The 24,087-nt window shown below is 44.1% G+C and overlaps 1 protein-coding gene across 1 annotated transcript; it reads left to right on the top strand.

Moving 5' to 3' along the window:
* The first annotated feature begins 918 nt into the window (after positions 1-918).
* Positions 919-22,762, top strand: SRSF10 (serine and arginine rich splicing factor 10). The gene is made up of 6 exons (XM_056557033.1): positions 919-1,726; positions 10,343-10,447; positions 15,859-15,962; positions 17,310-17,475; positions 17,579-17,626; positions 21,313-22,762. The coding sequence occupies exons 1-6, from the start codon at positions 1,662-1,664 to the stop codon at positions 21,569-21,571; spliced, it is 747 nt and encodes a 248-aa protein (XP_056413008.1). The 5' UTR covers positions 919-1,661; the 3' UTR covers positions 21,572-22,762.
* The last annotated feature ends 1,325 nt before the right edge of the window (positions 22,763-24,087 follow it).

Here is a 24,087-nt window from a genome sequence, read left to right as displayed (position 1 = left end):
ATGCTGGGATATGTAGTTTTTCAACATCTGGAAGAGCACAGTTTGGACACCACTATACAGTGGTGTCCAAACTGTAGCACTCCAGATGTTGCAAAACTACAACTCCAAACATTCCCAGGCATGCTGGGAATTGTAGTTCGGCAACATGTGGCTCTTCAGATGTTACCGAACTACAACTTCCAGCATGCCTGGGCAGTCTGAGCATGCTTGGAGTTGAAGTTTTGCAACATCTGGAGGGCTACAGTTTGGACACCACTACACGGTGGTCTTCAAACTGTTCTCCTCCAGTTGTTGCATAACTACAACTCCCAACATGCCTTTTGCCCATTTCAATGAACCGACCGGAATCAAACGCTGACAAACGGTTGTCTCATTTTCCCCCGAATACGGTTTTCTGACCGGACCTAGAACCGTGGTATCCCACGGTTTTAGGTCCGGTCAGAAAACTGTATACGGGGCACAAATGAGACAACCAGAGTCAGCGTTTGACTCCAGTCGGCTCATTGAAATGAATGAGATTCGGGCCGGATCCAGCTGGGATACGGGAGCGGACGGTTTTCGCCCCTTCCAACCGGATCCAGCAACCATACACTACAATCGTAGTGTGAAAGCACCCTTTCTCGAGAGAAATTGGGTTACAAATTTTGGGGGGCTTTTTCCTTTTGCCCCTGGTAAAAATAAAAAATATGGGTCTACAAGAACATGTTTGTGTAAAAATGGGGTCCATTCTGGGTATTTCTAACATAAAGACCCTCAAATTCACTTCAAAACTGAACTGGTCCCTGAAAAATTAAGATTTTGAAATTTACTTGAAAAATTGCTGCTGAACTTTGAAGCCGTCTAATGTCTTCAAAAAGTAAAAACATGTGAACTTTATGATGGAAACAAAGTAGACATATTGTATATGTGAATCAATATATAATTTATTTGGTATGTCCACTTTCCTTACAAGCAGAGAGCTTCAAAGTTATAAAAATGTTACATTTTCACATTTTTCATGAAATGATGCAAGCATCGACGAAAATTTACCACTAAAATAAAGTAGAATATGTCACGAAAAAACAATCTCGGAATCATATTTATAAGTACAAGTATCCCAGAGTTATTAATGCTTAAAGTGACAGTGGTCAGATTTGCAAAAAATGCTCTGGTCCGTAGGATCATAATGGGCTCAGTCCCTAAGGGGTTAACTAACATGCCTCCGGCTGTCCTGTCATGTTGGAAGTTGGGAAACACTGCCTTTAGAATTGTAAATGCTAAGTCATATAATTAATATTACCCCCCCCCCCCCTTTTCTGATTTTATTCATTCCCGCCTTTGAGTATATGATACAGTACAGCTGTTTTCATCCACTTCGAATATGTGTAGCGCTTATTTCAGAAATATCCGTATAAAATGTCCAGTCACTATTTGCTATCATAGCATTCTTTCTTTCTTTCTTTTCAATTGATTTTTACCATCATTGCATTCTTTCTGTCCCATGGCTCCTAACACACAAGAGCTCACTTTCCCGCGCCAACAATCCCAACTCACTGCCAGCACCCCGCCCCCTCCTGGAAGTCTCGCGAGATCTCCCCTGGCCGAGGAGCGAGCAGCCATTGTACTCGTGAGCTGGTGGCAGCGTGTTACGTACGCGGTTTGTTTTCTTCTAGAAATCAGCCATGTCCAGGTACCTCCGTCCCCCGAACACTTCGCTCTTCGTTCGGAATGTGGCGGACGACATTCGGTAAGTGGAGCTCTTGTTAAACGACCGAGGAGGCCTATTGTAAGGGCTTTCCCGAGGACACCGGTAACCTCTGATGTAACGGCGCCAGGGAAAGCAGCTGAGCCCCGGTGCGGCGCTTTCTTGTATCGTGGTGTTGGTTTATAGCGTCGATATTGTCGCGGCGTTTTGTTTGTAGCGCGGTTTCCATGTGAGACGCGGCATGGCGGGTCCTCGGGATAACGAGGAGTGTGGGAAGACTGCAGGCAGCCAATCAGATCCCAGCTTGCTTTCTCATAGACTTTCATTCATTGGGATACATACTCGGTGTAGTGTATCTACCATCGTCTGTGGGGGCTTCATGCTAACTGCCTATGGTACTAAGAAGATGGCAGTTTCATATGTTAGCGCCAACCGACGTGACTTTACAGAGCGAGCGCTCACTTCAACCGTCTGACGGCTCTGTGTGCACGGATAGTGCCTGTGCTTCTCCTTCTCCCGCGCTGGGCCCTTCTGCATTCCCAGACCGCTCACTCTGCCGCCAGTATTGCCCGCGCGCATGGACAGAGCACTCGCTCTGTAATGTCAGTCGGCGCTCACATATGAAAGATAAGGGGCGCATGCGCTGGGACCTGTCAATCGGGATGGGCGGGACATAGCGAACCCCCTGGCCACGCCTATCCGTCTGTCAGTGGCAGCATACATGTGTGTTTTGAGCTAATAAAAGCCATAATAAGAGGGATAAAAGTAAGACTGGAGACATATTTTACACACCATACACTGGTTATATGCCCCCAAACCTCTGGACATTCGCTTTAACATTTCCATGTGTTATTGAAACTGTAATAGGTGTCTTGGTGGTTCCTGTTCCAGGACTTCATTCACCCTCTCCTCACTTGTAGTGTGTACACACAGCCCCAGAGATTACATTGGGCTTTGTTTTGCACACACTAGTGGGAATGTATGTGGACATTCAAGATTGTGCACATACCTAAAGCAAGCAGCTTGTTTGTGAGTAAACTGGTACTAGAGTGTGCAAATAATCTCCCTACAGGTAAAGAAAGATGTCTAGTGAAGGGCAGGCAGGGGTGTTCACAGGAGTGCAGCAGATGGATGGCCAGTACAGGGGTGTTCACAGGAGTGCAGCAGATGGATGGCCAGTACAGGGGTGTTCACAGGATTGCAGCAGATGGATGGCCAGTACAGGGGTGTTCACAGGAGTGCAGCAGATGGATGGCCAGTACAGGGGTGTTCACAGGAGTGCAGCAGATGGATGGCCAGTACAGGGGTGTTCACAGGAGTGCAGCAGATGGATGGCCAGTACAGGGGTGTTCACAGGAGTGCAGCAGATGGATGGCCAGTACAGGGGTGTTCACAGGATTGCAGCAGATGGATGGCCAGTACAGGGGTGTTCACAGGAGTGCAGCAGATGGATGGCCAGTACAGGGGTGTTCACAGGAGTGCAGCAGATGGATGGCCAGTACAGGGGTGTTCACAGGAGTGCAGCAGATGGATGGCCAGTACAGGGGTGTTCACAGGAGTGCAGCAGATGGATGGCCAGTACAGGGGTGTTCACAGGAGTGCAGCAGATGGATGGCCAGTACAGGGGTGTTCACAGGAGTGCAGCAGATGGATGGCCAGTACAGGGGTGTTCACAGGAGTGCAGCAGATGGATGGCCAGTACAGGGCTGTTCACAGGAGTGCAGCAGATGGATGGCCAGTACAGGGCTGTTCACAGGAGTGCAGCAGATGGATGGCCAGTACAGGGCTGTTCACAGGATTGCAGCAGATGGATGGCCAGTACAGGGGTGTTCACAGGAGTGCAGCAGATGGATGGCCAGTACAGGGGTGTTCACAGGAGTGCAGCAGATGGATGGCCAGTACAGGGCTGTTCACAGGAGTGCAGCAGATGGATGGCCAGTACAGGGCTGTTCACAGGAGTGCAGCAGATGGATGGCCAGTACAGGGGTGTTCACAGGAGTGCAGCAGATGGATGGCCAGTACAGGGGTGTTCACAGGAGTGCAGCAGATGGATGGCCAGTACAGGGGTGTTCACAGGAGTGCAGCAGATGGATGGCCAGTACAGGGGTGTTCACAGCAGTGCAGCAGATGGATGGCCAGTACAGGGGTGTTCACAGGAGTGCAGCAGATGGATGGCCAGTACAGGGGTGTTCACAGGAGTGCAGCAGATGGATGGCCAGTACAGGGGTGTTCACAGGAGTGCAGCAGATGGATGGCCAGTACAGGGGTGTTCACAGCAGTGCAGCAGATGGATGGCCAGTACAGGGGTGTTCACAGGAGTGCAGCAGATGGATGGCCAGTACAGGGGTGTTCACAGGAGTGCAGCAGATGGATGGCCAGTACAGGGGTGTTCACAGGATTGCAGCAGATGGATGGCCAGTACAGGGGTGTTCACAGGAGTGCAGCAGATGGATGGCCAGTACAGGGGTGTTCACAGGAGTGCAGCAGATGGATGGCCAGTACAGGGGTGTTCACAGGAGTGCAGCAGATGGATGGCCAGTACAGGGGTGTTCACAGGAGTGCAGCAGATGGATGGCCAGTACAGGGGTGTGAAAATAAAAAAAACTACTTGTCCCAGGGACTAAAGCGGAACACAATCTACTTGTCCCTCAAGAAAATCCACTTGTCCTGGTAGATAAATAGGGTCTCTATTAGCTTCAGCACTTTCATTTTTTCCTCCTTGTCCTATAATACCATAACACTTATTTTTCAATCTACAGACCCATATGAGGCTTTTTTTTTTGCGGGAAAGTATACTTTGTAATGACACTTTTCATTTTTCCATAACTTATGCTCTGAAACAAAAAACATTTTATTTGTGAGGTGAAATTGAAAAAATGCTAATTTTGAGGTTTCCTTTTTTTCGCCATTCACCTTGTGGTCAAACTTACATATTATTTTGATACTTTACGTCAGCCTGATTACACCAATACCAAATTTTAGTTTCCATCACATTTTAATTTTTTTAATTTAAAAAAGAAAATCCCTGACCCCTATAATGTTTTTATTTTTCCGTATACTGGGCTGTATGAGGGCTAATTTTTTGGGCCGTAATATACTGTTTGTATCGTTACCATTTTGGCATTGATCAGACTTTTTGAACACTTTTTTACTTCATTTTTTTCTGGGATATGATGTTATAAACATAAAAAAGCAATTCTGTGATTTTTTTTTTTTTTTTTTTACGTTAACCTCATTTACCATACGGGATATAAAATTTTATTTTTTAATAGTTCAGTCAATTATGCACGTGCCAATACCAAATATGTTTATTTTTATTATGTTTATATATTTTTATATGGAAACGGGGGGGCTGATATGAACTTTTAGGGTACGTTCACACGGGCGGTTTTATTTGCGGGTTTCCCGTTGTGTATTTGAAAGGGGGCAGGCTCTTCTCAGCTGTCCGCAGCAGATTTTCCGAGGCGGAATTTACGCTGTGGAAAATCTGCCGTGGAAAATCTGCGGACAGCCGAGAAGAGACCGCCCCCTTTCAAATACGCAGCGGGAAACCTGCAAATAAATATGCCCATATGAACGTACCTCTAATATGGAAGGGGTTAATGGGTGTTTTTAAACTTTTTTTTTTTTTTTTTATACACCTTTTTAGGAGGAATCATTTAGATTCCTCATACATATAAAGACATTTCTATTGAACTCCATTTGATTTGCGTTCATTTGGTTGAGCCTGCTCAAGGCATGCTCAATCAAATGCAGATCTGTGGGAGCAGCTATGGATGCAGAGGTAAGCCCTCCGGCTACCTCCACAGGGGATCACCCCACTAGACCACCAGGGATGGTTAAAAATCCCTTTAGACACCGCTGTCAACTTTGACAGCGGTGATCTAAAGGGTTAATAGCCAGCCACGGCAATCGCCGAATGCCGGGCTACTAGCGGCGGCCCCCGGCTACTGAAAACAGCCGGGGGCCGCCGAGTATGGAGCGGGCAGGAGCCCAGAGCCCGCTCTGTACACCCTGAGCGCCGGTGTGAGCTGCAGACTTGCGTCCCATGCAAGCCTGCATCCGCTCAGCACCTTTTAGAGTACGCACCTCACACCGGCATAAAAAATAAAAATAAAAAAAAAGAGGGGGGGGGGGGGGGAGTCGCTCTGGCCCTGCTAGCCCGATACAGGGCTAAAGCTATGAAAAATTCACCTGCCTGGTGCTCGGAACTGCATGTCCCGAGCGTCGGGCGATAGGATTTCCACATCCCTGCAGTATAAAAAAGTATCCAAGGTATACAGGGATTACTGTTTGAGTCTGCACTTTTCCCTGAAAAATCATGTTTAGGTTGAGTTGATGTGAATAAGACACATGGCTTGTGAGTACATACATCCCTGATCAGGCTCACATACCCCCTCACTATTTTTGTATTGAAATTTTTTTGTTAAGGGAGTTTATGACCTTTGATTAGAGCAAGACACTGGAAACATATATAAACTCACCATACTTCACTTTTCGTTAAAGAAAATGGCCACTTTTATCGGTTTGTAAAAACTCGCAGTAGCATTTATTTTTACTTAAATCTTACTTGCATACATTTATAGGACAATCCAAAATACTATTACGGAAGAAATTTACACAGCTAGTATGGTAGTCATTAAAACATCAACAGGATATGAAACTCTTTATTAGGCGTGCACCAAAATTTCAGCCACCAAAAATGTCCCTTTCGGCTTTTTCGTCCAAGGTAATTTTCAGCTAATTTCGGTGTACGGGGCTTAACCCTCTCCGGACCCATGGCATACATGTACATATACAGGTCCACGTCGTAATCGGGAGATGCCTGCTTCTAAGGGTGAGTTCACGCTGCGGAATCTCATTCAGTGAGCGGAGATTCCGTCTCGCGGCCGCCGAAAAAATACGGCACTAGGGCCGCGGGGCACTGAGCCGTCACCATTGACGGCTATGCAGTGCTCACTGAATCCGCGCAAATATTTAATGTTCTTTCTTTGCGCGGAACAGTTTCAGCGGTGGAATTGGAATTCCGTGGTGTGAACGTACCCTAACAGCAGCTGATGTCTGCCTGTAATGACGCACATTGAAGATTGTCCCGATATCCGACAGTTAACTGGTTAAGGACCAGAAAAAAAGGGGTGCTGGGGGTTCTAGCCTTTGGGGGGGGGGGGGAGGTTGCGGATGAATGATTAGGGTGCTACTGCGGTCTGTCCACCAACACCTCACAAATCACAGCCCCCCCCCAGCAGTACCCCCATAATCAGCTGATGCTATTATCACTGGAGGAATAGGGGGCCCCTATGGATGGGGGGGTTGCTGGCAGATGAAGAGGGGCCTAAAGGGAAGGGCTCGCCCTTCTGCAGCGCGATTGCAGGGTGGGGGGGGGGGGGTCCACTGTGGAGGTGGCCGGAGAGCTTACCTCTGCATCACTGTCTGTGGCTCTTCATTTGATTGAGCCTGGCTGTAGCTGTGTCAACCAAATGAGCACAGATGAGACAGATCAATGGAGCGCTATGAAATTGAATAAGGGGACTAAAAAAGTGTAAAAGAGACAAGTTAGATAAAAGTTTAAGAAATACCTATACTGAAAGTTTAAATCGCCCTTCTTTTCCCTTTTTCCATATGAGAAAATAAACATCTGGTATCGTTGCGTGCCTAATTGTCCCAACTAAAAACCCTAAATGTTTTTCAGTTTTTTCACATTTGTTTTTACCTCCTCACCTTCTAAAAATCATAACTCTTTCAGTTTTCCACCAACAGACCTATATGAGGGCTTGTTTTATGCGCTACCAATTTTACCTTGTAATGACATCAGTCATTTTACCACAATCTATGGCGCTGTGGTATGTAGTTTTTATTGTAATTTTTGTTTTGATGGGACCTTTTTGATCACGTTTTTATAATTTTTAGGTTATACAAAATTACCAAAAATAAGCTATTTTTTACTTAAACACCATTGACCGTGCAATTTAATTAACGTTATATTTTTATAGTTCGGACATCTATGCATGCGGCGATACCACATATGTTTGTTTTTTGCTTTTTTTTTTTTTAAATGGGGAAAAGGTGGGGGATTCAAACCTTTATTAGGGAAGGGGTTAAATCACATTAACTTTTATTTTTTTATACCATTTTTTAGTCCCCATAGGGGACGATTACATGCAATCTTCTGATTACATACACTGTCCAATGCTATGCCATAGCATAGCATTGATCAGTGTTATCGGCGCTGAGGCATGGAGCAGCAGATCACCGATCGGATGGCGAGGAGGCGGGTAAGTGCCCTCCCGTTGTCCTTTCAGCTGTTCGGGACATCACAATTGCACCTCGGCGGTCCCGAACAGCCCAACTGAGCTGCCGGGAACGGTTTTAAATTTGCGTTAAATGCGGCGATCAATCAATGGTTACCATAAAATAGATTACTTTGCTAACAATTGTTTTGTATATAGCCAGTAAACTTATTTGGACCAAAAATGGTGTGCGAATTGGGGCTGGGCGGTATGACCAAATGTGTGTATCATGGTATTTTTGTACCTTTTCGCGGTTCCACGGTATATAATGGTATTCTCTCCCGCCACCCAAATTAATTATGAGCCCAGCGCTGCGCTGTTCTGAAGCCCCCCCCCCCCCCCCCCCAATTAATTATCAGCCCAGTGCTGCCCGTGGGGGTAAATTCTCACATGTCACCCGCAAAGCGCTGCCCTCCTCGTGCTGTTTGTTGCGGCTGCCGGCGCTGAAATCCATACTGTGCGGTATCCCTATGCCCGGGCTGCAAAAGGTAAACAAAATAAAACAACGCATGTTCCGATGTTGGCCTTACGCTGGGGCCGGGAATGTCGGAAAGCCGTCAGCCTATCACCGTCCGCAGCGATGTTCCGCCTCGGCCGGTGATAGGCTGAGCCCACTGTCATGTAAGGAGCCGGACAGAGCCGTCCCCAAGAAGAGCGTAAGGCCGGTACCGGACTTACGGGAGGTAAGATAGTTTATTTTTTTACTTTTTTTTTGCAGCCCAGTGGTCTTCAACCTGCGGACCTCCAGATGTTGCAAAACTACAGCTCCTAGCATGTATGCTGAGAGTTGTAGTTTTACAACATCTGGAGGTCCGCAGGTTGAAGACAACTGGTATAGATTGTTGCGGCCGCTGGCGCTGACAAGCAGGGGGACGAGGAGGCCAGCGCATGCGGGTGACATGTGAGTAGTACCCTGATGGGGACCGCGCTTGGCTGATAATTAATTTGGGGGGGGGGGGTGGGGGTGGCAGCGCTCGCGGGTCACATATGATTAGTTCCCCGATGTGGGGACAGTGCAGCGCTGGGCTGACAATTCATTCCCAAGGGGGAGGGGCCCAACCGGTATTGCGGTATGGGTTAAAATTCATATCGTGCAGCACAAACATGTCAGTATTCGGTATGAACAGGAATACCGCCCTGCCCTAGTGTGAATGAGTAGAACACTGCGGGAGAGATTTAACCAAATCTGTGCCGAGGAAAAGCTGACTAGTTGCCCCTAGCAACGAATCAGATAGGATCTTATGTTTCAAAGGCTTCTTTTTATTTTTATTGTTTTTATTTTTTTGAGAATAAATCTGATTGGTTGCTATGTGCAACTGGCCAGCTTTTTCTCTCCATAGGTTTTGATCAATCTCCCTACATGTATAGAAGTTTTTGGGTGATTACACGGTAGCTGGATAGTGCTTTGAAATTAATGGAGAAGAAATATTCAGCTATAAAACTGAAACTCCCAGTATGCTCTGACAGCCACACGCCATTTGTGAAACAGCTGGGAGCTGACCTTTGTTGGTGAGCAGAGAATGCTACTGTTACACAGAAACACTAATTGCAAATAGGGATCAACCGATATCGGTTTTTTAGGGCCGATACCGATAATTGGTGGAGGTTAGGGCTGATAACTTGTACCGATATTCCGGTATAAGTTATCGGCTATTTATCCCCCCGCGACACCGCTGCAGATCATTGATTTAAAGCGGGCGCTTTAAATCAATGCACTGGAGTGGCTTTTGCGGTGCCATAGGCCGCCACCGCTGCTTCTCTCCCCCTGCCTGTCCGGGGGTCCTGAGTCCTGCCACCGCTCCCCCCCACCGCCGCACCGCGACCGACCCGCCGCACCTCACCGCCCCCATTGCCTCCCCCATCCCCGGTTTTTAATTACCTGTTCCCGGGGTCCACTCTACATCTGGCTCCGGTGGCGTCCTCCTGAGCGGTCACTGTGCGCACTGACGGTGACGTCACTCGTCATTGCGCACAGCGTAACGCAGGGCGCAGCAGGAGCAAGAAGTGGCGTGGGCCCCGGGAACAGGTAATTATAAAACCGGGGAGGCAATGGGGCCAGGGCGGTGCGGTTGGGGGGATGCGGCGGGTCAGGGGGGTGGTCGCAATGCGGCGGGCGGGTGGGGGGCGGGGCATTATCGGCTTATCGGCAAGGTAATTGCCGATACCGATCATGCCCAAAATCGTAATTATCGGCCGATAATATCGGCCATACCGATAATCGGCCGATCCCTAATTGCAAATACTAGATATTATAGCAGTTTTATGGTGTTCACTGATATATATTTGATGAATACTGTTTTGGACTGACCTATTGGAAAGTTATTCCGGTCATATGCAAGTTAAAAAAGAAACAACTTTGCTTATATTTTAGGTCAGAAGATCTGCGCAGAGAATTTGGCCGATATGGTCCTATCGTTGATGTATATGTTCCCCTTGATTTCTACACACGACGCCCAAGAGGATTTGCCTATGTTCAATATCCTTTCTTCCTCCAGCTGCTTGATGAGGAAATATGACGTTTGGAAGATGTTGTGAGGTAACAGCATGTGAGAATTGCTTTGCTGTGATCATATTTATTTTTGTATTGCTCACTATACAGTACATACATAGCAAAGTAATTCTGCAGCATTCTGTGGTATTTCACGTTGTTGCGGTTAGTCACATAAGATGTCATTTTGTTTATCGTTGACATTTATGGAATCTAGTATTTCATTAATAACGGGTATAGTGTCATTAACATTGATCACTGCATTTTATGGCATCTGTGTGTTGGATGGAGATATATTTTAATACTGTGCATTAATTCTGCTGTCCTCTATTGTTACCTCAGAGTTTAAAGCTGTACAGTAAAGGCGAACCACAGAGAAAGCATGAAAGAACCTTTAGAGTAGAGACAAGTAGACAAAGCAAAGACATCTTATTGATCAGGCTTGAAGATTTAAAGGGAAAGTGGGAAAAGAAAAGCTGCAAGAAGAAGGCAAAATATGGTCAAAGCTTCGCTTAATTCAGAAAATGTATTTATCAAAGTTAAAAGCATCTAATAATTGGCAAGCATCTCATGACAAGTCCTACTGACAAGCTCTTAGAAATAAAAGGTCAAGATAAAGTTGAATGGTTGTCAAGATTACAGGAGTCTTGATGTATCCTGCCAAACAAAGACGTGTTTACAGTCTTGTGTAAGTACGTGGTTTGACATTGGGTCGCTGTAGGCTATAGGTTTGGACTGGTTGCCTTAACCACCAACATTCTGTGTGTAGGCGAGGTGTTATCGGTATCCTTTTTTACAATTCAAGCTCAGGGTATATTTGACTACATCATGGCCAGTATCAAAAGTGCAAAATATTCATAGGAAAGGGTAGCGTAAGAAAGAATAACTTTATGGCATTCCCACTGCTTTAGATAACTAGATGGACTAGATAACTGATTTTGCAAGCTTGAATTCCAACACATTCTCAATTTGTTTTCAGACTTTTCGTGGTGTTTATCATTTCTGGATGTGTGGTATTTTTTATTTTTTTTCCCCATATATAAAACCTTCTAAAATATAATGTAAATTGCTGGTAAGGTGTAATTAATGATATGATATATTTGGAGATGTGTATTTAATGGCTAATAGTTGCTAGTTCACCCAGTCTATGTGAAATCTGATAATAAATACAAAGGAACCCTATTGAAGATGGTAAAATTGCCTTTGCCATGTGTGCATGTCCGTCTTGCTCTTTGATAAAAGGTAAGTGTTTCTTGGTATGCCTTGCTAAAGGTTGACCTAATTATAACCCAGGCTTTTCAGAATAACTTGCAGTAGATCAGATTTCAGTTTGATCTGCACTTTCAAAACTAGCTGTGACCTAGAAGTGATCCTTACACTGCTTTGCAGCTCGTGGCTTTACATGCTTCCATAATGAATGAGACACAACTGTTTATTTGACTGTAATTTCAGATTATGGAGTGTCCAGAATGTCTTTACATTTGGTGGTCAGGCTGTATTGCCATTAACAACCAGTGTATACACGTCAGTGTGCTGTTGAGTGTATGGCACAGGCTCCCGACTCGAGCCTGCGCCCTATCTGGCGGCCCTCAGCTGATGTCTGTAGCTGAGGACCGCCGCTTATAGCAGACATGCAGTGATATTTGGTATCGCTGCTTACTTAGTTGTCTATTTGTAGGTGGCTTAACTTTTGTACTTAATCATTATTTTTTATGCCTACCGTGCCCGGATCCGCCCCACCGTTCGGCCGAAATTGATTTTTCTGTATATGCTAATTAGGTGCTAACTGGCACAGGCGGGGTAACTGGCGCCGCCCAGCTCATCAATATTCCTCCCTCTGGCTCTCCCTCTTCTCCCTGCTCTGTAATGAAGAGGGAGAGGAGGAATATTGATGATCTGGGTGGCGCTGATGTCAGAGTGCCAGTTAGCACCTAACTAGCATATACAGACAATTGAAGATTTTGGGCGAACGGTGGGGCTGATCCAGGCACGGTAGGCATCAAACTGATCAGCGTCCCCCGCACTACCAGACAGTTTTCCTTTTAAAGCCTTTTTAATCTATTCTTGCATATTTTATAGCGTAATTGTCTGGCAGAATGAATGCCATAGGGGGAGATTTATCAAAACCTGTGCAGAGGAAAAGTGGAGCAGTTGTCCATAGCAACCAATCTGATTGCTTCTATTTTTTGTACACCTTTTTTAAAAATTGAAAAAAGCAATGTTCAACTGTTCAACTTTTCCTCTGCACAAGACTTGATAAATCTTCCTCATAGTTCTTGGACAAGGAAGTGTACTCAGATGCAATATTCATGGTTCTGACTATTGAAGTAGTGAAGGCTTGACCAGTTTATATCATCCGCAGGCTTCCGCTGTGAGGTGCAGACTTGCCTCCTGTGCAGTTCTGCATTTGCTCCTTCCCTTAGCTGTCCAGTGATTGACAAATATACAGAGAGGGGAGGGGAAGGCAGAGCTTGGCAGGTGTGCACAGTCCTACTCCTGTCATGGGGATGTAGATCTACGTCCCCATGACAGGAGTAGGGCTGTGCAGAGCTACATTCCTGCTGCTGTGGGAGGTGCGATATGGGAGCGGGGGCTGAGGAAGGCACGAGAAGGGAGGTGCAGTGTCGCCTCCTGCCCAGCTCTGCCTTCCCCTCGCTGGATCGTCTGCAATCTGCGAGCAGCTGAGGGGAAGAGCGAATGCAGAATTCCATAGGATGCAGTTCTGCACCTCACATGGCATATAACACAAGAACCTGTACTAAAACCCTGCAGCTGCCCTGGTATTGCTGCTCCTAGTTGCCAGTGGTTGACATGCATACTCAGGGGTGTGGAAATTTTATAAAAAAACTACTTGTCCACGGGACTAAAATGGTGCAAAATCTACTTGTCCCTCATGACGATCCACTTGTCCGGGACAATTTTCGCTTTTTACGCTCAAATTTTTTCCTTCTCGCCCTATAATAGCCATAACTACCTACTATAAGGATACCTTTTAATTTTTCAATAACATATTCTCTGAACAATAAAAAAAAAAAAAAAAAAAAATATATATATATATATATATATATATATATATATATATATATATGGGAATTGAAATAGTAAAAGATAATTTAGCAGATTTGGTGGTTTTCTTTTCTGCGCCATTTACCTTGTGGTTGAGATAACATGTTAGTTTTATACTTTAGGCCTCCTGATTACAGCAATACCAGATTTGTATCGTTTACGTCATGTTTTACTAATTCTGAACTTTTTTTAATTGCCATTTTTTTAACCCCTGCAGCTTTATTTTTTTTTCCACATACCAGGCTGTATGAGTGCTCATTTTTTGCGCCATAATCTGTTTTTTTTATCGGTACCATTTTGGTATTGATCTGACTTTTTAATCGCTTTTTTACTTTTTTTTCTGGGATACTATAAAAATTGCAAATCTGTGGTTTGGTATTTTTTTTTACATTTACCGTACGGGATACATAATGTTATATTTTAATAGGTCGTACAATTACGCACGAAGCGATAACAAATATGTTTATTTTTATTATGTTTGCATGTTTTTATATAGGAAAAGGGGGTGATTTGAACTTTTAACATGGAAGGGCTTAATGCAGCAGTCTTCAAACTGTGGCCCTCCAGATGTTGAAAAACTACAACTCCCAGCATGCCTGCACAGCCAACGGCTGTCCTGGCATGCGGGAATTGTAGTTTTGTAACCTATGGAGGGGCACTGTTTGAAGACTACTAGGTTAATGTGTGTCTTTCAAACTTTTATAAAAACTTTTTTTTTTTTTTTTTTACACTTTATTACACTTATAGGAGGAATCATTAGATTCCTCAGACAGATGAATATAGTTCTATTGAATTCTATTAATCGGTGTGCTCTGTGGTCCATTGATAGATCCTGGCTGGACCAGGCTCTATCAATGACAGAGCGGGACAGCAGGGAACAGAGGTAAGCCCTCCGGCTACCTCTATAGTGGATCGCCCCCCTGCGATCACGCTGTGGGGGGGGGGGGGCGATCCACCCCACCAGGGAGCATACACATGTCCCTTTAGACGCCGCTGTCAGCTTTGACAGCGGCGATCTAAAGGGTTAATAGCCAGTCGCGGCGATCGTCGCAAGCATCTCCCTGTGCAGACGTGCCTCCTTCCCTCAGCTCTCCGAAGCTTTAGCTGGGGGGAGTGAAGGCAGAGGACGCAGGTCTGCACGGGGAGCAAGAAGCCACGCCCCCTCATCTCCCCCCGCACGTCTGCAGAGCAAGAAGCCACGCCCCCTCATCTCCCCCCGCACGTCTGCAGAGCAGGGTAGAGAAGACAAATACACAGCTTCTCATCTCCCCTGCTCTGCTTCCGAGGACACAGGCTGCAGAGTATGGAGCGGGTAGGAGTCGGCAGCCCGCTCCATACAGACTGCAGATCGCCGCCGCACTTGTCAGGTCCGGCCCTGCTTGCCCGAAGCCGGGCTAAGGGCCGGACAAATTCACCTGCCTGGCGCCCAAAACTGCTAGTCCTGGGCATCGGGCGATAGCAATTCCACATGCCTGATACTGTTGCTCAGATAATGTCGCCAGCCACAGTGATGTATTATTACCTCGGCCAGTGATAGGCTGAACTGCAGTGTGACGTACTGAGCCCAGGAAGAACAGTCCTGGGGCTAAATAAGTGACACAGCCACTTAGTCTATTGCTGGCCAAGGCATGACTTTGCTGCTGCCTCAAATTACCTTTTAGGTATAGCCAACTTGTGATTATGGTGTTTGATGTAACAGACTAAAATAAAAAATGACTGTCAAATCGAAATTCTAGCTTTCCCTACTGGCAAAGTGTAATCGCTCACATTTACCACATATAACATGTTTATAAACCTGTACTACGGTGTGGCAGTAGAGAAGAACATTTTTTCCACTTACAGCTAATGAGTATCAAGACTTTGATATTTAGTACTTGTTGCTGTTAACAACTCCTCCAACTTCCTTCCCCATGAAATCAACTTGTTACACCCTTCTTGGGATAATGTAATGGACTGCTTAAGCTGCGTCTTAGACTAGTTTGAGGAATTAGGTTATTGTATGTGCTGGTTGGTTTTACTTGTACTGCAGCTCACGGTCATTCAGGTGTCAGTTGTTGACACTTCCACTGTTCAAGTGCAGTAATTATCAAGGATGGATTTAGAGTTTTGGTCTGATCTTTAGTTATACCTTAAGTTAACCAACACAGGTACACAAATTTTTGTATTCTTTTTAATACTTTTGGTTTTTTTTTTTTAGTAGCCTGACAAGGTCAACTGTCTTCAACAGAAGAGACAAGATGCTGCCATTGTTGTCTCTTACTCTTTAACATGTTGTATAAAGAACTTGTAACTTCTATCCATGCAATATTGTAAAGTACCTTAACTGCTAGCACGTTTGAAGATGTCCGTGATGCAGAAGATGCTTTGCATAACTTAGACAGAAGATGGATTTGTGGACGCCAGATTGAAATTCAGTTTGCTCAAGGAGATCGAAAAAGTGAGTTTTAAGAAAGTATCATTTTAAAGCGTACCTGTCATAGTGCAAAAATCCTGATCGTGTGCATATAATTTTTGTCTCTAGGACCTATATAGCCAGAGAAAAAAGCATTTATCTGCTGCTGAGTTACTTTTTCATCTTGCTGGCTGGAGGGGGCGTGTCTGTCGGTCTCCCTCACAGTGGTGACTCATCTGCTCTGAGTCTCGGGAGTGAGCCGGAGCTGTCAGCCAATCACTCCTCACTATTCTGTAACCCTTTCCTTTCTGGGTGTATGTACATTCCTATACATCTATGGGTATGTTCAGAGCATTGCTCCCTTGTCAGTAGTGCAGACTAGGGTGCAATGCTCTGCACATACCCCCACCTGTATAGGAATGTACATACACATTGGGGGGGAAGACACTAGGGTGCAATGCTCTGCAGTGCACTTAGCCCCATGTGCAGAGATCCTGGCTGGGAGGATTGCTGAGATGCAGACAGTTACAGACCCAACCGGTCCTCCAGGGCAGGCTACCCGTGCTCCACAAAATGGCAAGGGGGGGGGGGGGGCGATGGCAGAGTGAGGAGACATAGGAGGGGCACAATCCCAATGCAGCCCTCTAGTACAGAGCTCTATGCTGCTGCAGCACAGGGGACAGACAGCACAGAACTCCGCTGCATACTACTCCACTGAATTTCTATGAAACCAACCTTGGTGCGTTGCGTAGAAACGGAAGCCCCCAAAAGTTACAAAATGGCGTTTTTTTTTTTTCTTCGATTTTGTCGCACAATTAATTTTTTTTTTTTCCATTTCGCCGTGAATTTTTGGGTAAAATGACTAATGTCACTGCAAAGTAGAATTGGTGATGCAAAAAATAAGCCATAATATGGATTTTTATGTGGAAAATTGAAAGGGTTATGATTTGAAGTCCTTAAAAGGGTTAAGTTGTCTGTAATGATCAAAAATGTTTCCTGTGTTTGCAGATATGGGGGCCTCGCTTATTATAACTCTATTGTTAATAATTGGCCTTGTTCCCAATAGCAAATAATGGCACAATATAGCTTTCACTTCTGCAGAGCAGTTCTACATTTAGCTTTAATTGCTATATACACATAGTAAATACTACTGATGAGATACTGTTCATTGCTGCCTGTGTATTACAGTATCTGGGTAGACGCCAGAATTGTGGTTAATCAGTGAGTGATGCCAAAAAAAGGGTTTTACCTCCTAAATTGATTGGACTCTATATCATATATACTTCAGCATTGCTGATAATTGTTGATTTACAACAGTGACCTTTTTGGCAAGTTTTTGGGTTGTAAGTGGTGTGTAACAATGTCTAACAATTAATTTCTCTACTCTTACAGCCCCAAATCAAATGAAGGCCAAAGAAGGAAGGGGCTCATACGGCTCTTCACGTTATGATGATTATGACCGATACAACAGGCGATCTAGAAGTCGCAGTTATGAAAGGAGAAGGTCTAGGAGCCGTTCTTTTGAACAGAATTATGAAAGATCTTATAGTCCCAGAGGGTAAGTGTATAGTGCATAGAAAAGGAAGGACATGATGATTTTTTTTTTTTTTTTTTTTTTTTATGTACCACAATTATTCAACTTTAACTTGTCTATTTAACAGACGAGCTGAGAGACCACGTCGGAGCAGAAGCCGTTCACGTCATGGCAGGTAGGGCTGCTTTCACACTATACTTTTCCTCCTCTAAAAGATCCACTATAAGTGTCCTTATTTCCCCTCCCACTGTCTGCTCCTCATCTTCTTGGAGCAGGGCAGCAGTGGGGACATGTCGGGAAAGGTGGCAGTGAATGAATGAAGCAGATATGTCCCGCATTTAGGCTTCATTCTTTCACCACCACCCGACATGTCCCCGCTGCTGCCCTGCTCCTAGCGCAATCCGCTGGGACATGTCTATTTTCTGCTGCTCCTCTCCGTATCCGACTGAGATGAGCAGCAGAGAATAGACAGGTCTATTGTTCTATTCACTAACGTCTTTCTGGAATATTTCCTTTTTAACTCGCTGAACAAACCAAAATGTATCTTAAGGTCTGTGAGCCTAACTTTTTTTGATTCCCTCTGTCTAATCTCTTACATGCTGCAGTCAATAGTGACTGTAGCTACTAACAAGATTTAAAGACTGAGGTGACTCATTTTAAAGGGGTTGTCCAGGAATAGAAAATCAGAGCTGGGTATTGCAGTTCAGTTTCTTTGAAGTGAATGGAGCCAAGTTGCAATACCACACACAAGCTGAGAACTAGTGTGGTGCTGTTTTTTTTCTTTTTTTCTTGTAACCCTACAACTATTCCCATAAAAATGACCATGGAGAGTATATGTACAAAAATTACAGAGGGAAAAAGCGCTCAGATCCAAGGCCTACCACCTTTATTAGTAAGGGAGAGGACTCACCCGGTGTACGTGGAGCGGTACCTATTTATAGGTGACCAACCCCACTAACACACACACGAGCCTAGACTGCAGTCAGGTTAATCAACACAGAACGTAGCCTCTTCATAAATCCACAGATCTGGAGAGCGCGTAGTCTTCCGGGGACAAATAAATGCCCGTAGAATACCAGCATATAAGCAAAAGACAAACGTAAACAAAATTTTTACGTTTGTCTTTTGTTTATATAAAAATGACCATGGAAGATCTGTTATAAGTTGTGGAATGAAAATTAAGATATTGCTGCCTTGCCATTTTCAGCCTGTTTGAGGCCGGCAGAGATGGTAGGGCACTGAAAACAGTAGTTAGCTAAGTTAAACAATTTGGCGATTTCCTATTGTTACTGGGAGTTGTGCAGGCACCATGGAAGCTGCGCAGTTAATGTAACTGTAAAATTAGGGGAACAGCAGAGTTTTGCGCAATGTCAATGGGAGTTAGGCAGATTTTGACTTGATTGTTGTGTTTATTTTTTTTCATATTTTTTTTCTCTTGTCATCAAACCATTTCTGCTGGGTGCAAACAGGCTAGAGATAGCAGATCAGCCACTGTCTTCATTGGTGATGCAGTGTATGGCATCTAACTTTTTACACAGGCCTATATGTACTGCCTAAAATGTTCTTATCTAAGATGTAGCTACTGTATTGGGTTTGATGGCTAGTAGGGCTACACCATATATCGCAGTCAAATCGCGCTAAATTTTGCGATTACTCATTCCGGAGAGGCCGGGCCGCGCAGCACTGGAGCTTACTTTCATGTGAAACACTGCAGCTGACGATCCTGGTCTCAGAGGCTGCTGTATGCTCAGCCTCCTGGCGTGCGTCTCACTGTTCCTCCTCCCAGCAGTGCCGAGCGCTGGGAGGAGGTGCCTTAACCCCACCATGACTGGTTGCCGTTTATATAAGGCGCAGCAATAGGGGTGGGGAGGTCTATGAAGCAAGCTCAGGAGCGGAGCTCGCTTCATGTTGGCTAATGCCGGGCAGCACTGATCCAGGTGATGTCCGGCATTATCCCTTTAGACACCACGATCAAAGTAGATTGTGGCGTATAAAATGCTGAAAGCACATGCCGGTAGCTCAGTGGAGCTCATCGGGACACCCAGGGTAAAACCCGCGGGGTCCCCATCAGCTAAGAGGACAGGCCGAGGTTCCCAACCTGCCTCTGGCTCGTCTAGTCAGTGCTCCAATAATGCAGGCAGCCTTTAGTAATGGAGCGCCAACAATGATCAGTGCTGTGCTATAGGCTCTAATGGCACAGCCCTTTTCAGTGTCTGCAATCACATGATTGCAAGTAATATTCCAATGTGTCTCTAGCTGTTTCAGAAACACTCCCAGCATGCCTTTGGCTGTCTGGGCATGCTGGGATTTGTAGTATTGCAACAACTTGAGACACTGTTTGGAAAACACTGCCCTAAAAATTATTTTTTTTAAATAAAATTAAGGGTAGTGTCATACGACACAGATCCGCAGTGTATTTTACGCTTCAGATCTGCCGGTGACCCGACTGTTATTGTGCCTCCAGCTGTTCCACAACCATTTTGTAACTTTTGGGGGCTTCCGATTCTATGCAGTGCTCTTTTTGGTGAAAATGACCCAATATCTTCTGTAGGTCCATATGGTTACAAGGATACCTAATTTTATATAGATTTTATTTTACTACAAAAAAAAATAAAAAATTATAGCTACATGCACCAAAATAAGTATGTGTAAAATTGTCATCTACTGACCCCTATAACTTTATTTTTCCACATACAGGGATGTATGAGGGCTAATTCTTTTGTGCCGTGATTTGAAGTTTTTATCGGTGCCATATTTGTTTTGATGGGACTTTTTGCTTTTTATATATAATGATTTTATTTTTTTTGTGACCAAAAATATGCAATTTTGGGCTTTGGAACTTTTTTTTAAATGTGTACACCATTGACTGTGCAGTTTAATTAACATTACATTTTTATAGCTCGGACATTTACGCACATGGCGTGAATTTGGGGAAAACTTTTAATATGGAAGGTGTTAATGGGTGTTTTTTTTTTTTTTTTATTCAACTTTTTTTGGGGGACTTTTAGGAGGAATCAGTAGATTCCTCATACAGATCAATGAGGTTCCATAGAACCACATTGATCTGTGTGCTCTGGGCTTGATTGACAGAGCCTGGCTGAACCAGGCTTTATCTATCACAGAGCCGGGACAGCTGTAGGAGCAGAGGTAAGCCCTCCGGCTACCTCCACAGTGGATCGCAACCCCGCGATCACGCTGCGGGAGGGGGGGTTGTCAACCCACTCAACTGGATGGTTTAAATGTCCCTTTAGACGCCGCTGTCAACTTTGACAGCAGCGATCTAAAGGGTTAATAGTCGGCCGCAGCAATCTCTGCATGTCGGCTATTAACGGCGGCCCCCAGCTACAAGAATCAGCCGGGGGCCAGCCGGTATGAATCGGGAGCCATACACCACTTGCCGTCTCAGGACAAGCCGGCAGGTCCTTAGACGACAACCGGTTAAACTAGCATAGGCTGTTTACGTCTGTCATTTCTATTTTTATTTTTTTTTGTTTTGTTAAAGCAGAAAACTAAATTAGTGTTGAGTCTGGGACACAAAGCCTTACTGACATCAAGGTGTGTTTTTATTATTTTACTGGAAAAAAAGTAACCCTGAATACACAGATCTGCAGAAAAGGATTAAAACAGTGCTCTGTTCTAATTTCTTCAACAAACAGCATCACACCCATATGTGGTATTATAACCTGGCTTTATTTACTTCAATGAAACTAAGCTGCAGTAACACTCAACTTGGGGACAGGTGTGATGATGTTTTTTTTTCATCTTGGATAACCCCTTTTATTTTTGCTGATTATGAAATATCTTTTCTCAGGGTTTGTCATTCTCAACTTCACCTTAATCCTTCTACACTTATTCTTTTAGATTCAATCGACGTCAAAGATCACAATCCAGATCACAATCTAGATCACACTCCAAATCCCTGCCAAGAGAAGAGAGGAAAGAACGACATTCTGGGTCTAGATCTCAGTCTCGATCCAAAGCAGATGGCAAATACAAAGCCAGTCGAGAGTCCAGAAAAGAGGAGCGTGAAAGATCAAAGTCTCAGTCTCACTCAGAGTCAAGGTCACGGTCAAAATCAAGATCACGGTCTTGGAACAGTCACAAATCCAGTGGCCACTAGTCTGGCTGCTGTGAACAGTTTTATTCACAGAAATGTGATATTTTTTTCCCTATTAATGTGCTACAGTCATGAATATTTGTTACCCATCTGACAGCAGCTGATCAAAATAGATTAGGGTCTCTTACAGTGAGTATAATAGAATCGTTTTCTGTTGGCATATGTCTTGAAGTTAATGTTTTTGCTACTTTTTAATATGCTGAAAGAGTTTGGTATTGCTGTGTGTAGCAGCGTTACTAGCTTGTCTAGCCACAGGACACTAAACCAAAAACTCATCTCTGAAGGACCATAAAAGTATTCTTCATTCTTGAAGTTCCTCCAGTACAGTTTTGTATTTTAATTTTATTTTGACTTGGCTTTTTTATGGTTAACCTTGTTCTACCTATTAGGAAAAAACTAAGGGAAATGTATAGGTTTGGTGCTGCAGAATAAGGTTAGTTGACATTTGATGGTTATTAGGCATTAAAGGTTCCCCAACTGTGTTGTATATAAACACTAGAAGTGCCAGGTATAAAACACCCATTCCCTTATTCAAAGTATTGATATTTCTAACAGTACTGGACAGTTTTTAATGTAGCCCTTACAAGCATGTACCAGGAAAGGTAGACCTTTATTTGGTAACATTTCATTTTGTTTATGAACATGGCTTAAAATGCTGAGATTTCATTGTCTCTAAAGTACACATACAGGTACGTTTTAGTAGTTCTTTGCAAGATATCTTTTCTGGCCCTTAAGGTATCTATTCTCTGCTTTTACATTTCTTTATATATTTTTCCGCCCTGCACACTTGTTATAGTTCTTGGTTTTGCTCTTGCATCTTTTAAAGAAAGCTCAATACTTAAAATAAATATGCAAATGTGACCAGAAGAGGGCATTTTACATGTTATGTTTGCATGTTGGTGCTGATATGAGCTGTAGTAGTTCCCTCCTAGCTAGCAACATATGGGTTATATTTATAAATCCTTTTGGGTTAACAGGTGAGCCCTGATGTGATGGTTCAATAGACAAAAAGCACTGACTCTTTCTATCCATTTTAGACTAGTAATTGTATTTATGGAAATTGGCTTAGTCTAAAATTCTTCACCTGGTGTAAAAGCATCTTGTGATCTATGGATGTAAAACTGTAGAAAGTATAGACTTTCAAACAAGTGGTCGTTTGGTCACATTCTGGTTTGAGTGATCGATATGTATATTCACATTTACGTCTACTATATTTGGAGAAAAAAAATGTATTCTGTTCTTTTAGACATATTTTCTTATAATTCAAATCCTAAAATGTGTTCTTTAACAATACATTTGATATGTTTGTCAAGCTATTCTCCATTAAACTTAAGTCTTTTTGTCTTATCTTAATGTGGACATTTTTTTTCTGCTTTTTATTTATTGACCGTTTTAGCAGGTGATGTGTATTCCATCAGTCTGCGTTGTTTTTGTAAATACTTTATCATGCAAATGGGTAGGTTTTTTTCAGCTATTGATTGATATTTTTTCCTTCTGCCTAGATATCCCATTGGGCTGTACACTTGCCCTGAGCTGCTCATGGAGTGTACTAATTTCTATTCTCACAGCAACCAGAATAGACTAGTTGCAGACAGTCCGATCCAGTTTCTATATTTACACTTTATTTTTATTTTTTTCGGGACATATGACAGGTCACATCATTGCCCTGTCTGTGACAAAACATGTTAGGGGGGCATTGGAAAGTGTTTTTACCTGTAGCACAATACACTATTCATACCTTGACATACACTTCAGGTGTGTTTAGGGTACTGTCATAGTAGAACAGGTAAATAGGGTAAAAAAAAAAAAAAAAAGCTCCATTCCCAATAAAGGCCTGTATAAAAAAAAATAAAAAATAAAATACATAATAGGTATTGCCACGTTTGGAACGACTTGTGCTCTAGAATGATGGTGTTAATAACCTTGCACTGTCAATGCAGGAATTGCTCATTTCTCTAGTCGTCTTCACGACAGCACCTTGAGATTACCTCCGCTTGTCTGGACAGGCAATTTTTCCTGTCCAAATCTGGGTAGGTAACCGGAGAGGTGCAGGAGACAAGTCCTGCGCTAAAAATTATAAAAATTTTCTTACATATACTGTGATCCCGGTGTTGTCCATACCTTTTCCTCTCTTGCGGCGTCCAGGCGGGCTTATGCAAAAAGGGAGCGACAGGGAGCAGATCAGCGCAGTCACTACTTCTTCTGCTCCTGTGCCGATTTACCATCACTGGGAGCCTCCATTTGAGGTTGTTACATTATGGATTGAGGCAGGAGCAGCGCATGCGTCCAGACGGGCGTCTGATTATTTCCGGCCTGCTTCAGCCAGGAGTTGGCGTCTGATGTCGCTTCTGGTGGGTAGTGTGTCACGTGCTCTGGCCTACCTATCACAGATGGGGGTGGGTATTTTGAAACACAGGCCCTATCCAGAATGCAAACAGAGGACTTACTATGTAATGATCTTCTAGTTTAGTGTTCAGAGCTTAACCCGGACACGTGCTGAAAGGAGCTTCCAGGATGTC

This window comes from Hyla sarda, chromosome 2, assembly GCF_029499605.1.
Source record: "Hyla sarda isolate aHylSar1 chromosome 2, aHylSar1.hap1, whole genome shotgun sequence".
NCBI lineage: Eukaryota > Metazoa > Chordata > Amphibia > Anura > Hylidae > Hyla > Hyla sarda.
The sequence above is the reverse complement of the archived record's forward strand: the minus strand, read 5'-3'. Positions and strand labels throughout refer to the sequence as shown.

Coding starts and splice junctions, on each gene's coding strand:
- SRSF10 (XM_056557033.1), top strand. CDS start 1,662: ATGTCCAGGTACCTCCGTCCCCCGAACACTTCGCTCTTCGTTCGGAAT. Junction 1,727..10,342: donor AATGTGGCGGACGACATTCG/GTAAGTGGAGCT, acceptor CTTATATTTTAG/GTCAGAAGATCTGCGCAGAG. Junction 10,448..15,858: donor AGAGGATTTGCCTATGTTCA/ATATCCTTTCTT, acceptor AACTGCTAGCAC/GTTTGAAGATGTCCGTGATG.